The sequence below is a fragment of the Panthera leo genome, chromosome B3 (genome assembly GCF_018350215.1).
Source record: "Panthera leo isolate Ple1 chromosome B3, P.leo_Ple1_pat1.1, whole genome shotgun sequence".
NCBI classification, from domain to species: domain Eukaryota; kingdom Metazoa; phylum Chordata; class Mammalia; order Carnivora; family Felidae; genus Panthera; species Panthera leo.
This window is the reverse complement of record NC_056684.1, coordinates 137,220,941-137,234,541: the sequence shown is the minus strand read 5'-3', so window position 1 is coordinate 137,234,541 and position 13,601 is coordinate 137,220,941. Positions and strand designations below refer to the sequence as shown.

General features: G+C 52.0%; 1 protein-coding gene across 4 annotated transcripts in view; it reads left to right on the top strand.

The window, feature by feature from the left end:
* CLMN (calmin) overlaps positions 1-13,601 on the top strand; it is a 107,672-nt gene that overhangs the window by 84,662 nt on the left and 9,409 nt on the right. For all 4 annotated transcript variants that reach the window (XR_006204038.1, XM_042944210.1, XM_042944209.1 and 1 more), the window contains exons 5-9: positions 412-504; positions 2,339-2,529; positions 4,423-4,616; positions 6,257-6,339; positions 10,791-12,443. Coding sequence is in view for 3 of the 4 variants with exons in the window: in XM_042944210.1 (XP_042800144.1) it covers positions 412-504; positions 2,339-2,529; positions 4,423-4,616; positions 6,257-6,339; positions 10,791-12,443 (2,214 nt within the window). In the remaining variant the exon portion in view is untranslated. The remainder of the gene's footprint in view (positions 1-411; positions 505-2,338; positions 2,530-4,422; positions 4,617-6,256; positions 6,340-10,790; positions 12,444-13,601) is intronic.

Here is a 13,601-nt window from a genome sequence, read left to right as displayed (position 1 = left end):
GGTTTGGTGTTGTTAGGGTAGCATACAGACAGACCCGGTGGACACGTACCCAGCCCTCCCTGAAAAGAGTGACTCAGACCTTTCCTGGCTGTGTGTCCCAGCCACATTACACGTGGCCTCTGTGAAACTTCCTCCCCTGAGATGTAGGGATAATAGGAGCACCTGCGTTGTGGGCTTCTTGTGGGTCGAACCGGGTTCATCCTTACAAGGAGCTGAGGCTAGGGTCTGCACGTGGTAAATGCAATATACGTGTTTATTAAATACAATCACGTTCGCTTTGCACACTGGGGTCCCAGAGGTGGCCTTGGGCAGCACTGAACGATACAGACGAGAAGGAGAAACAGGTCTGTGAGGGCATCAGAAAACAACAGGTTACACCCCGTGTTAAGCTCATAAATTGCTTCTCCCCAGGTAAAACTGGTTAGCATCGACGCAGCGGAAATAGCAGACGGCAACCCCTCTTTGGTTCTTGGGCTGATATGGAACATAATTCTCTTCTTCCAGGTAAAGTAATTTCCTCTCCGTAACGCACGGTAACGATCTCCTTGAGCCCGCTTAGTGCCAACAGAACAGAGCGGGGCCAGATCGAGGGAGACTGGGAGATCCTGCTTCTGATATATTTTGACTTCTCCGTTTCTTGAGAAAGAACCAGAGAAACCCGGCTGCCAAAGTCCGTGTGATTTTAATAGTGATGCGAGCTCTGTTCTCCAGAAGAGTCTAGCCATCCTCTTGGGACTTAAAGAGTTAAATATTTGCTTCAGAAAATAATTTTGTTCTGAAGTGTCACAAACACTGGGAAAGGCTTGTGATCAAAAATCAAACTTGGAGTTACTTTCCTAAAACGACGCGTGCACAGCAGATGTAATTAAACAGCCGGAGTGAAAGCAGTAGGAAGAGGCTTCTGTGGTATGCTCTCTGTCCTTGGCCAACTCCAGCCTCTGTTTGGAGATGCAGATTCTATAGGGAAGCACAGGATCTGTGGCTGGAGTTTGAAGGTGGCGTTTAAAACTGCTCAAGTCTCAGGGCGCCTGGGGGGCTCAGTCAGTTGAGGGTCAGACTTTGGCTCAGGTCGTGATCTTGCGGTCTGTGAGTCCGAGCCCCGCGTCGGGCTCTGTGCTGACGAGTTTTTATCCCTGAATAGGAGAGAGTAAGCTGATGTTTCAGCTTCTAAAATGCCCTCTTCTGAAATAGAAAATCCTTATTTAGCTGCCCTCCTAAGAGTAAAAATCACCTGCAGGAAGGTGATTCGCTTGAGCTTTGGTCTCCTTGCTTGTGTTGCCGAGGGGAATGTGTGCAAACAAGGTTCAGGGACAACAGACTCAGTTCTATGGGAGCCTTGAACTTAACACATCTCAGGCTGTCTCTCCGAGCCTCAGTTTCCATATCTGTGAAATGGGAGCAGTGGTCAGCTCTGTGGGAAAGCCCTCTGTCAACTGTACCGTGTTATACACAGGCTTCAGCGACCAATGTTTGTTATTAAATTCTTGTATAGATTCTGGAAACATGCTGTGTGCAAAGGCAAGCCCTTAAATCCGGCCCAGATATCCATCCATCCATTCATTCGGTAAATGTCTGTTGAGTTTCTCCTATGTCAGGCTCTGCACACACAAAGTCCTGCCCTCCTGACTCTCTGGGATCACAGAGGGCAGTCCCATAGCATAGAACCCTGTGGTGCAGGTTGTGGTCAAGCTCTGAGCAGAGTGCTGTAAGAATGTTCAGCGGGGGCAACTGCCCCAGAGTAGGGAGGGGAGTGAGGAGGACTTCCTGGAGGAAGTGACATCAGAGCTGGGTTTTGAAGGATGAGTAGGAGTGCGTTAGACCTGTTCGCGGACTTTGCTGTGCATACGGATTCCTTGGGAGTGGTGTTGAAATGCAGATTCTGATGCTGTGGGGCAGGGGCAGGGCCTGGGACTCCGCATTTCTCACAAGAGCCACATGTTAGGAGCTACGTTTTGAGTAGCCGGGGATTTGGTGATGGAGGGAAGGGACATCCAGAGAGCGGTACCAGGATGCACATAGGCATGGGCCTTGAAACAGCATCATGCATTCTGAGACCGATAGGCAGGAGAGGAAAGGGGTAGGTGGAACCTGGTCAGGAAGACCGGCGTGTGTGCGTGGCCAAAGCACAAAAGAGAGAGATTCCAGAAAGAGGTGAGCTTTCCTATGAGGTGTCGGTAGGCACCACGAGTCACATAAAACCGGAAGCATCTTCTGCCCACGTGGAGACCCAGTTGCACGGGCGCTGGTCCCTCCAGCCAGGCTCCCTGTGGCCCGAGGTCAGACGAGGATTTGCGCCAAGTCTGTCCCGGGGGGGTCTGAAATGCCATTTTCTTTCCAGATTAAGGAGCTCACGGGCAATCTCAGCAGAAACTCGCCATCTTCCAGCCTGTCACCTGGCTCGGGGGGCACAGACTCAGACTCTTCCTTCCCACCCACGCCCACCGCGGAGAGGAGTGTGGCGATATCTGTGAAAGATCAGAGGAAGGCTATCAGGACCCTGCTGGCGTGGGTGCAGAGGAAGACGAGGAAGTAAGCCGTCACTCCCTCCCCCCCTCCATGCTGTTGTCAGGCAGAGGGAGGGGGGTCCCCCTGGGAGAGGGCAGAGGTTGGGGGCACCAGCATGTATTAGGTTATGTGCCTGTCACTTCACACAGACTCCGAGAGCAGGGAGCGCTGTGCGTTTTCAGTTTCTGCACGCGCAGAGCTGTCTTCGCAGAACGTTTGGTTTGCAGAAAAGTGACGGGGGAATTTGAACACGAGATCGAAAGGGCTTTGCCCCCATTTAATCCCAAAGCGGGAAGGGCTCTTGGATCCTTATAACACGTACATATTCGTTGTTAAGCTTCGGGGTGACTTTCAGAGTCTGTACCTACTAAACTCTAATAACAGTGGAGGCTGTGACGTGCTGTGACCCCCGCACCAGCAGGCCAGGGCTCTCAGCAGTGCTGTATCAGGGTCTTATGCAGCCAGTCGACGGCCCCTGGGACCCTGGGACCCTGGGCCGTGGCGGGGACAGCTGGAAAGCTAGGGGAGAGCCACACCCGACCCGGGGCCACCCGGCTCTGCCACGCACAGACCGGGGGCCTTCCTGGTGCATCACGGCCACGTCTGCGAGATGGTCACTTATCGCCGCCTGCCTTGCAGGACAGTTAGGACGACGCGGAGTCAGCTCGAGAAAGCGCCTTGTGCTTTACCAGCACTTAATAAGCACTCCCTCACCCGTCGGGTCCTCTCTCCCGGGTGTATACGGAAATAAACCATGAAAGAAAAAAGAACAAGAAGAGAGTTGGATCCTTGGGTTTTGACTGAGGGATCAAGCGTAGTAGAGTTGATTAACGTAAACATCTGTCAGATGTGGTTTAAAAATAAAGCAACCCGAAGAGGGCTCGTTGCCAGGAGGTAGGGTGACCGTCAGGGAGAGGACGTGTTCCGTGGGGGTGATGGAACAGTCCTGGGTCTCCGTCGTGGCGGTGGCGGCCACAGGGTCTGTCCTTGACAAAGTGGCCTGGACTCTATACCACCCCCATGGGAGTGACGCTGGACCGATCCAGACAAGGCCTGTGGCTCGATGGCTCGTAGCACCTGCCTTTGATGATGCACTTGGTGATGTGAGGTGCACCGAGGGAGGCCAGATGGACGGTAGAGGAGAGCTCTGTACCGCTTTTACAGCTTCTTAGGAATCCCAGATGATTGCTAAATACACAGATTTCTTCTAAGAGAGTTCAGTGGCCACCGTTGGAAGATGGGCGGGGTCTCGGGATGCATTCAAAGGAAGTTGGCGCCTGGCAGGATTGTCTCTCTTTGTCCCTCACGTTTAAGTTGTTGACGTTGTTTCTGTGAAATGGGATCGTTGGTGGCTTCCGTGTGCTACCCTGCGTCACACGTTAGGTTGACCTCGTGCCATGGCCGTTCTGACGGGTAAGATCTAACGCTTTGCCACAACAGCTGCCAAGCGGTCACAGCCAGACGGGGCCCCCGCGTTACAACGGAGGAGTCTGAGGGCCAGGGAGATGTGACTGGCCCGAGGGCATCGCGCTGGGAACACGCGGGGCGGGGGGGCGGGACGGCCGGGAGGTGAACTTGGGCCTTTCTGGCTCCATTTTTATCGCACACCCTTATTTGCTGGTTTGCCTGCCACTGAAGAGTGAGCAGCGTGTGGAATTGCTCCTTACGTGTCTGGGAATCTGGGAACACAAGGTCCGGTTTGGCTGGTGTGGGTAACATACACCTTTCCGTTCTGTGTCTCTGGGAACGGAGGGGGAGTTCTGCGCACAGCTGTCCCGGGACTCAGGGCCTGAGGCGCCCCTGGCGAGCCCGCAGCTCCTGGCCCCGCTCGGAGGACCCTCGAGGCTGCCGCGTGTGACCTCTCAGGGGATTCACCTCCTGACCTGTGTCGCGGCCACCGCGGCCCCTCTCCTTCAGGTATGGCGTGGCGGTGCAGGACTTCGCGGGCAGCTGGAGAAGCGGGATGGCTTTCCTGGCCGTGATCAAGGCCATCGACCCCAGCCTGGTTGACATGAAGCAGGCCCTGGAAGACTCCATGCGGGAAAACCTGGAGAAGGCCTTCCGCGTGGCGCACGAGGCCCTTCACATTCCCAGGCTCCTGGAGCCGGAAGGTGACTCTGGTTCCCTCCCTTTCTCTTTCTGTCTTTTGAATAACTTGTATTACAGCTGCAACACACGCCGTCCGTGGAGAAAAATTGGGAAAAGACAGGAAAATCGAATGAAGACATTGTTATGTTTCCTGTACTTCCACCGCTTAATACTTTTCGATGCATCTCATTATAGTCTTTTTTACAGAATTGAGATCATTCAGTATATGTATATAGTTGACCCTTAAACGACACGGGTGTTAGGGGTGCTGACTGCCCCCTGCCCACGGTTTAATGTGCATGTATAGGGGACTTGGGTAGTTCAGTCGACGGAGCACCTGACTCCAGCTCAGGTCGTGATCTCGCAGATCGTTGAGTTCAAGCCCCCCGTCAGCCTCGCTGCTGTCAGCACAGAGCCCGCCTCGAATCCTCTGTCTCTGTCTCTCTTCCCCTCCCCCACTCACACGTGCTCTCTCTCTCTCTCTCAAAAATAAATAAACATTAAAAAAAAAAGAAAATCCACATATAACATCTGGCCCCCCAGAAATTGAGTTTCCAATAGCCTACTGTTGACTGGAAGGCGTACCAATAGCGTGAACAGTTAACTAACACGTGTTCTGTATGTGATACGTGTTATACACATAAGCCAGAGAAAAGGAAACGTTACTAAGAAAATCGTAAGGAGGAGAAAATACATTTACGGGACTGTACCGAAAGGTTCCCAAAAAATGCACGTAAGCGGACCCACACAATTCAAACCCGTGCTGCTCAAGAGTCAGCTGTGGTTGTGCATCTACGACTTTTTACTACGTGTTTAAAATTTTAATTCCAGTAGAGTTAACACACGGTGTTTTATTAGTTTTAGGAGTGCCGTGTAGGGGTTCCACAACTCTACCGTGCTCCGTGGTCACCATGATAAGCGTACTCGTCATCCCCATCACGTATTTGTAGCTTGTTTCTACTCACCATTGAGTGAATTGATTAATTAATGAATTAAGTCGTTAATGATGACCTAAGCCCTTCGCCCGTTGCTATCGTGTCTTTGTTATGTGTTTTTAATGGCTGCACAACGGTCCATCTAGTGGGCGTCCCCAAATTTACTTAGGTCTACCGCTGGTGGACATTGAGGTTGTTTCGAAAAGAGTCATGTTTCCATACAACACGCGGCAGACCTCTTACTGAATAGAGCTCAGTGTGCATCTCAAGATTATTTCCTTCGGGCCCAGGTCCCATCCGCGGAATACCAGAGTTGGAAAGTACATGCCTTTTTAAGGTGCTTGGCTGTCTGTCAGATTGATTTCCACACGACTTGGGCTGATTTGGGACTCCCTGCAGCAGTGAGTAAGGGTCATGGCTCACCAGACTCGCTGATGGGGCCAGCTGAGAGTTGGCTGCTCCCGCTGGGGGAATTCAGACCGCAGGGAATAATGGACAGCCTTGGGAATGAGGAATCCTGGGTTCCACATCCCGCCTCTTCTCTTCATCAGCCGGATGTGAGACTTTAGCCAAATGATTCATCCTCCCTGGGCGTAAATTTCTCAAGCATAAAATAAAGAGAAAAAACCCTCAATGGTCTGCAGGACTCTTCAGCCACAGGTGTCCCTCGATCCTGTTTAAAAATCACGTGTTGATCGTCCTACTAACTCCTGCGTCTCTCTTAACAGACATCATGGTTGACACGCCAGACGAGCAGTCCATCGTGACTTACGTGGCACAGTTTCTGGAACATTTCCCGGAGTTGGAAGCTGTATGTTTGTTTCCTTACCTTTAATTCAGAAACAATTTACACCCGCCGGCCGTCAGACGAAGCGCTGATGAAATGAGCAGTAATAATCAAAACTGGGTCTCAGGTCCCTCGAGTGTTGCCTTGGCACATTTTAATTTCAGAATCATGGATAAGATGCTTTACATTTATTTTTTTTATTAGTTTTAAAGGTTTATTTTATTTTTGAGAGAGAGAGAGAGAGAGAGCACGTGTGAGCAGGGGAGGGGCAGAGAGAGAGGGAGACAGAGAATCCCAAGCAGGTTCCACCCTGCACACCATCAGCACAGAGTCCGACTCGGGGCTCGAACCCACAAACCGTGAGATCGCGACCTGAGCTGAAATCCGGAGTCAGCGGCTTACCTGACTACAAATCACTGTAAATGATTTACATTTAGAAGCAGGATGGGAAGTTGGGCAGCCATCCCTCTTGCCAATGTCTTCCCAAACCAAACTTTGCTAAGACTGTAAACGATGCTCCCTTGTGATGTGGATTGGCCACCTGATACTTTAGCCGTCAGATGGAACATTCTAGCAGTTTACCAGATTTTATCCGAGTGTGAAAAAATATGGAGGACAATGACATTTCAAAAGCATGTCTTCTTTAAAGAAAAAAAAAAAAGGCATGCCTTCTTATTTTCAGAATCCCAGACTATACTTGGAACAGAATCAGACCTTTCAGAAGTTATCGTGGCTCCATTGAACCTCCACCCACCCCGTGCCCAACCTTGAGATGGTAATAGTGACAGCAACAATGTGACGATAGACCTTTATTGAAATCCTTGGTAATTTACTGGGCTCGCTCAGGGCGACTCAGCAGTAAGCTGGATGGATGAGGTCCCTGACCTCGTACGGCTTCGCTCTCCTAGCCCAAAGAGTCGACAAGTGAGCAGACACAGAATGTTGGGTAATGGGAGGTACTAGCCAGAACCAAATTAGCATGAAGAGCCAATCCAGGGGGGGACAGGGCTGCACTTTGAGCTGGAGGCTGGTCAGGTAAGCGCCCTGCATGCATCTGGGCTGACTGCCCCCTACGTCCAGACGTGGCTTTGTGTCACGATCCTCGTGTTATAGATGAGAATACAGATGGTCGAAGAAGCCTACGGGCCTCCCCAGGATCGCGGCTACCAAGTAGAGAGCTGGGGTCAAACCACACTCTCTGTGACTCCACGCTTCTGGTTCTTGGGTCCCTTACAACCACTGGCTGGAACCCAGGCCCCACTTTGTGCAGCTCCGAAGAGCTAGTCCGAGGCTACGCCTTTGGTTCCATTCCCTTTCTGTGTGCGTGTGTCCTGTCTGTCCCTGCACCACAGATCACTTCCCAGGGTGCTTTAGAAGCAGGAATTCCATGGGCTGGAAACGGCAGTTCTGCCGCTTGAAGCTGTGTGACCTTGAGCTGCTTACTTAACGTCTCTGGTACACGTCTGTGAGAGGTGTCCGCAGTGAAATGAAAATCCTACCCACGCTTCAGAGTTGGGTCAAGAGTAAATAGACGATGTGGAGTATGCAGTCTTCTGCCCGCGACAACAGTCAACGCTCAGCAAATGGCGGTGACTGTCACCGTTTTTGTAATTCAGTTTTCCTAGGCCCTCATGAAATTTGGAAATACTAGACTCCAAGGCTTTTATTAGCCCCGAGCTCTTAAGCTGTAGGCAGAGTTTGAAACCGGCTGAAACTTACCATGTCTGTGTGAGTTAAGGTCACTGCCAGGCTTCAGCAAATCCTACCCTTGGATCTCCCCCAGTGCTGGGGTCAGAGGCTGGGGCTGGGACGAGAGAGACTGAAGGAAATATGACCCCTGGAGAAAGCGGTCCCGATTCACAAAACACCGTGTACCGCTGCGGCACTGGCTGTGTCCTTGCCCCCAAGGGAATCCAGATGGGCCGTCCCAGCTAATCTAGACACCCACTGAACTCTTCCTTAACAACTCAGCTGAGTTTAGTTCATTTTACTTACTTATTTTAAGCGTTTATTTGCTTATTTTGAGAGAGAGCACGCAGAGGAGGGGCAGAGGGAGAGAGAGAATCCCAAGCGGGCTGTGTAGTCAACGCAGAGCCTGATGCAGGGGCTCGATCTCGTGAACCCCGAGATCGTGACCTGAACTGAAGTCAAGAGTCAGGTGCTTAATGGACTGAGTCACCCAGGTGCCCCAAGTTTAGTTCGTTTTAATAAATCTCTGCTAAGCCCTGGTCAGCCATGTAACCAGACCCTGCACCTAGCTTCATGGCCCAACGTATGGTTTATTTGGGTAAATATATCGTAGGTGCTTCGAAAGAATGTGTCTTAGGTAGTGACACATTCTGTCTCTCTCTCTCTCTCGCAAATAAATAAATAAAAGGAAAAAAAGAATTGGCATTCTTTAAATACCAATTAGATTGAGTTGGTTAATATGCTCTTCTAATATTCTGCACACATACGGATGTTTTTCCTACATTTCCTATCAATTAGTGTGAGGGGAAAAGGTTAAAAATCTCCAACTTGTGGTTGTGGAATTGTTTCTCGGTTGTTTGTTTTTGCTTTATGGTGTCGACGCTATGCTATCATGCACGTTTAAGACTGTTGTATCTTCCTGATGGCTCGATCGTTGTGTTTTCCCGCAATTTCGATCTTTGCCTGGAAGTCTGCTTTGTCTGATAGGAAGATAGCCATACCAGCTTTCTTACAATCAGTATACACGTGGTGTATCTCTTTCTCTTTTCCTCACAGTGTATGTGTGCTTATAGTTAAAGCATATCTCTTGGGGCGCCTCGGTGGCTCAGTCGGTTAAGCGTCCGACTTCAGCTCGGGTCATGATCTCACGGTCCGTGAGTTCGAGCCCCGCGTCGGGCTCTGGGCTGATGGCTCAGAGCCTGGAGCCTGCTTCCGATTCTGTGTCTCCCTCTCTCTCTGCCCCTCCCCCGTTCATGCTCTGTCTCTCTCTGTCTCAAAAATAAATAGGTCTTATTTTTTAACTCTTCTGACAAAAATTAGTGTGTCACCTTATTAGTGAATTTCTCAACTATTTACATAGATTTAACCTACCATCCTGCTTATTGATTTCATTGGTCCTATCCGTGCTATGCTCTTTTGGCCTTCCTAACTGTTTTTGGATTATTTGATTATGTTTTGGTTTCTATTTTATCTCCTCTGTTGGCTTTTTGGCCACATCTTCTCGTTTTATCTTTGCAGTAGCTTCTCTAGGGATTATAAAACTCATCTTGAACCTACTTTAGCCTACCTTGAATTACTATTATACCACTTATGGTAAAACATGTATTTTATGCATTTTTACGTAACAATGTAATTCCCTTCACTTCCCTATTCCCTTGTGCTGTCATTGTCATTTACTTTACTTCTGCATATGTTTTAATGGCCAGTGCTTTGTTATTACTGCTTTCAACAGTCAGGAGACTTTTTAAGAAAAGCGTTTAAATGGCCGTCGGTATTGACCATATAGTTTCCATATGAGGTACTTTTCATTCCCTCCTTCAGACCCAAGCTTCCATCTGTGGTCACTTCCCTTCAGCCTGCAGAACCACTTTCCTTTGTATTTCTTGTGGTCTTCAAACCATGACCTTTGGACTCTCTCATTTACTAACACTGGGTCATATTTGAGTCTACTTCTAATGATGGTTGTTTCTCTTGATTGTGGGTCTCATTCTCCTGCTTCTCCATGTCTTAAAACTTCTTGTTTTATGCCAGGCTTGGTCTATAAGAGTAGACATTGAGGGCCTGCCATCTTTTTCCCCCAGAGAAGGTAGCCTGTTCCCAAACAAGGACCTGACTGAGGAGCTGACCGTGTTGACCTTCTCAGGAGTCAGTAACGGCGACACTGCAGTTTATTTAATGTCAGCTCTCTGGTTTCAAATGATTTGAGGGTGGGGTCAGCCAACTCTCCACCAGCACGCTGGGAGCCAAGCACTACAATACCACCAAGACTGCTCTGTGCTCTCCAGCCCTGCTCTCACTCTCAGCTGTTTCTTACTTAACAAAAGTCCCCGTGTGTCGAGAATTTGTATATGACGAGAATTGGTTTTGCATTTGGGGCCCTTCTGTGTTTGATCCCTCACACTGGCCCATGCAGTCAGTAAAGATTTGGCTAATCTTTCCTTATCTTGGGTCAGTTCACTCTCCTGTCCCTGCTCAGACTAGGCAGGAGCCCACCAGTCTGAAGGAGCTGACAGTCAGGAAGGGCTCATCCTTCCCTAGAGTTCCATTCATTGAGATTTCTTTGCATCCATAGCTTTTGAAAACACATTATTATTTTTTTTGACATATCTGGTGTTTTCACATTTCAGCAGGAGCAACCAGCCCCATCTCTTAATTAGAGCACTTCTTGCGTTAGTTCTGAAATGGCTTTGTCCACACTGGTTTCTGTTTTATGGGGGGGGGGGGGGGGAATAGACGTTGCACTCAAACACTCCTCTGATTTCATGTTGCCCTGTGTTCCTTCACAGGAGGATCTCGTGGATTCGGATAAAGAAGCCCCTATTGAATCCACCTTTGTCCACATCAAAGAAACCCCTTCTGAACAGGAGAGCACCGTCTTCCTTCTGACGGAGAATGGGGAGCGAGCTTACACCGTCAACCACGAAGCCAGCCACCCGCCGCCCTCCAAAGTCTTTGTCTGTGACAAGTCCGAGAGCGCGAAAGAATGCTACCTGAGTGTCATGCCCAGCCAGGCGCTCTCAGACAGCTCCACTGACTTCATGCACCAGATCATCGACCAGGCCCTCCAAGAGGTCCCGGGGAAGGCCAGCAGCACCGGTGAGCCATCTCCGGAATCTTCCATTTTATCCTCCAGAAAGGACAACCGGAGGTCCAACTCTTTGCCAATCAAGAAGACCGTGCACTTTGAGGCTGACACCTACAAGGAGGCTTCCTGCAGTAAAGACCCTTTCTACAGTCAAGACCTTCGCTTTGAGGGGAGCCCGAGAGGGACAAAGGACTCGCTGAAGCAGGATGGGGACGTCCTGGCAGCTGAGATTGCCGAGGAAAAGCCGAAGCAGGAAGCCCCGAGGATTCCGGAAGCGGCCTCTGATGAGTCACCGGGGGTCGAGTCTTTGGTGGACAGGAAGATCAATCATTCGCAGACTTCGGAGAGTTGTCCCTCCTGGAACGGGGCGCCAGAGGGTGCGGCCGGTGGGGGGAAGGAGAGCCGTCCCCTTTCACCCCTCGGGGACAACGCGGTTATGGCCGATTCCTTGGAGATCAAGGTCCAGCTGCTGACCGTAGAAGCTATGGCTGAGGAAGACTATTTTGAAAGCACACCTTTAAAAGCCTCTAAGTTCAACAGCGACCTAATAGATTTTGCCTCAACCAGCCAGGCCTTCAATGAGGTTCCTCCGCCTCGTGAGAAAAGACCTGTCGGGGAAGAGGTTCCGGAGGATCACGCTGAGAAATTGGGAAAGAGGAGAAGCAAATCTGCGCACCAGCGCAAAGACTCGGACGAGTCCCCGGAGAGGCCGGACAAGCAGGAACCCCACAAGGACCCTGGGCGAGAGGACCCAGGCTATTCTCCGGCCCCCGAGGAGGCACCGGTGGAAAAAAAGCCAGAGGCGTACGAGAAGCCCAAGCGCAAGTCCGCGCGGCGCCGTCGGGGCGAGGACGAGGGGGAGGCCGCAGGGCCGCAGGGGCCGGACGGCGAGCTGCCCTCCGACCCTCCGAGTGGCAGCCTCAGCCTGGAGACCCTGCACAGCCGCAGCCAGGAAGGCCTGGACTTCAAGCCCTCCCCGCCGCTGTCCAAGGTCTCCGTCATTCCCCACGACCTTTTCTACTACCCGCACTACGAGGTGCCCCTGGCAGCGGTTCTGGAGGCTTATGCGGAAGGCTCGGAGGACCTGAAGCACCAGGACCTGGAGCCGGAGGACTATCTGTATGACCTGGGGGCCGGGGCCGAGGCCGAGGAGGCCAAGGAGGCCGAGGTCTCTTGGAACAGCTGTAGCTCCTCGGGGCCGGGCGAGGAGGGCCCTGAGGCCAGCATCCCGGCCCCGAGTACCGACGGGGGTGCAGAGGGCACCAGACCAGCCTCGGAGCCCGCACCCCCAGCCCCTCCAGAAGGCCACCAGCCAGGGGAGGCCGAAGAGGGCGGCCCTGTGGAGAGCCATCAGGTAGGCGGTCGCCGATGCGGGGACCCTGGGCCCTGCACAGGGATTCTGCCGTTGTCGCAGCTTCAGCCTCCACAAAACGGGGAAGCGGTCGCGTCCATCGCAGGCGGTTCGGCCAGTTTGAGGAGGCGCTCGCTCACTCAGGCTCGGGCACGGGCAGGGCTGGCCCCCGAGAGGAGCTCTCCTGAGATTTTGAGGCTGGGGGGCCTCCCTGGCCTCCAGGAGCCCTGCCCCTGCCCACGAGGCCGCCAAGAGGATATAGAAAGAGGCTGTGTTGGAGGGCCCAGCATCGTAGCGGTGATACTTGGAAACGGCGATCAAAGCACTTAGCAAACCTTAGCCCCCGCCTCCTGCAGCCTGAGAAAACCAAGTGGGACCTCATATCTGACTCCGGCCTTGGTTTTTGGTGGCACAGTTATCCTGGGCTTAGAAGTGGGGGGCACGCACTTCTGAGTTTTAGCGGCTGGGCACAAGCCATGTGGTATTCCCGTTTCAGCTGGCCCAGCAGCTCGAGGGGCCCCCGGAGGGGGCAGTGAGAGGGTGCAGGGGACCCTGACCTGCTCCTCCTCTTGGTCCGCTCCCTTCCCTCCCCTCCAGCCAAGCCAGCCTCCCCCCTACCTCCCGGGCACGCCCCACTCTGCTCTGCCCCTCCCCCCATGCTACACTTGGCAAGTACTCATTCCTCTTCGAAGCCCAATGCTAATGACACCTCCTCCTAGGAGCCTTCCCAGCTTCTCCCCCGGAGGCCCTTGCTTCTCATCTATAGCCAGTGACACGGGACAGCTCTCTGCCACTAGTCTGGTTGTGATTTTCCCTCCCAGGAGAGAGTGAGCATTGAGGTATTAATGTTCGGATTCTGGAGAGCAGCCTGGCAGGGCTTGCAGTGGAAAGGAAACAAACGTGGATTGCAGGATGGTTTGGGGGTGTAAGGTGGACACGGGGTAAATTAAACACCAAGATAAATGGTGATGCTCTGGCTAACGGCAGGGGGGAGTCTAGGCTGAGTGAGGGGCGGAAAGATGCTCAGAGGAATGAGAAATCCTTGCACCTGGAGGGCTGCAAGAGAAAGGGACAGTATCAGTGGCCTTAAAAGACATTTAGGGTCTAGATGGACCGGAAGCGGTGGCTTGGTGTTTTCGCCAAACCCAGACGATGCGCTGG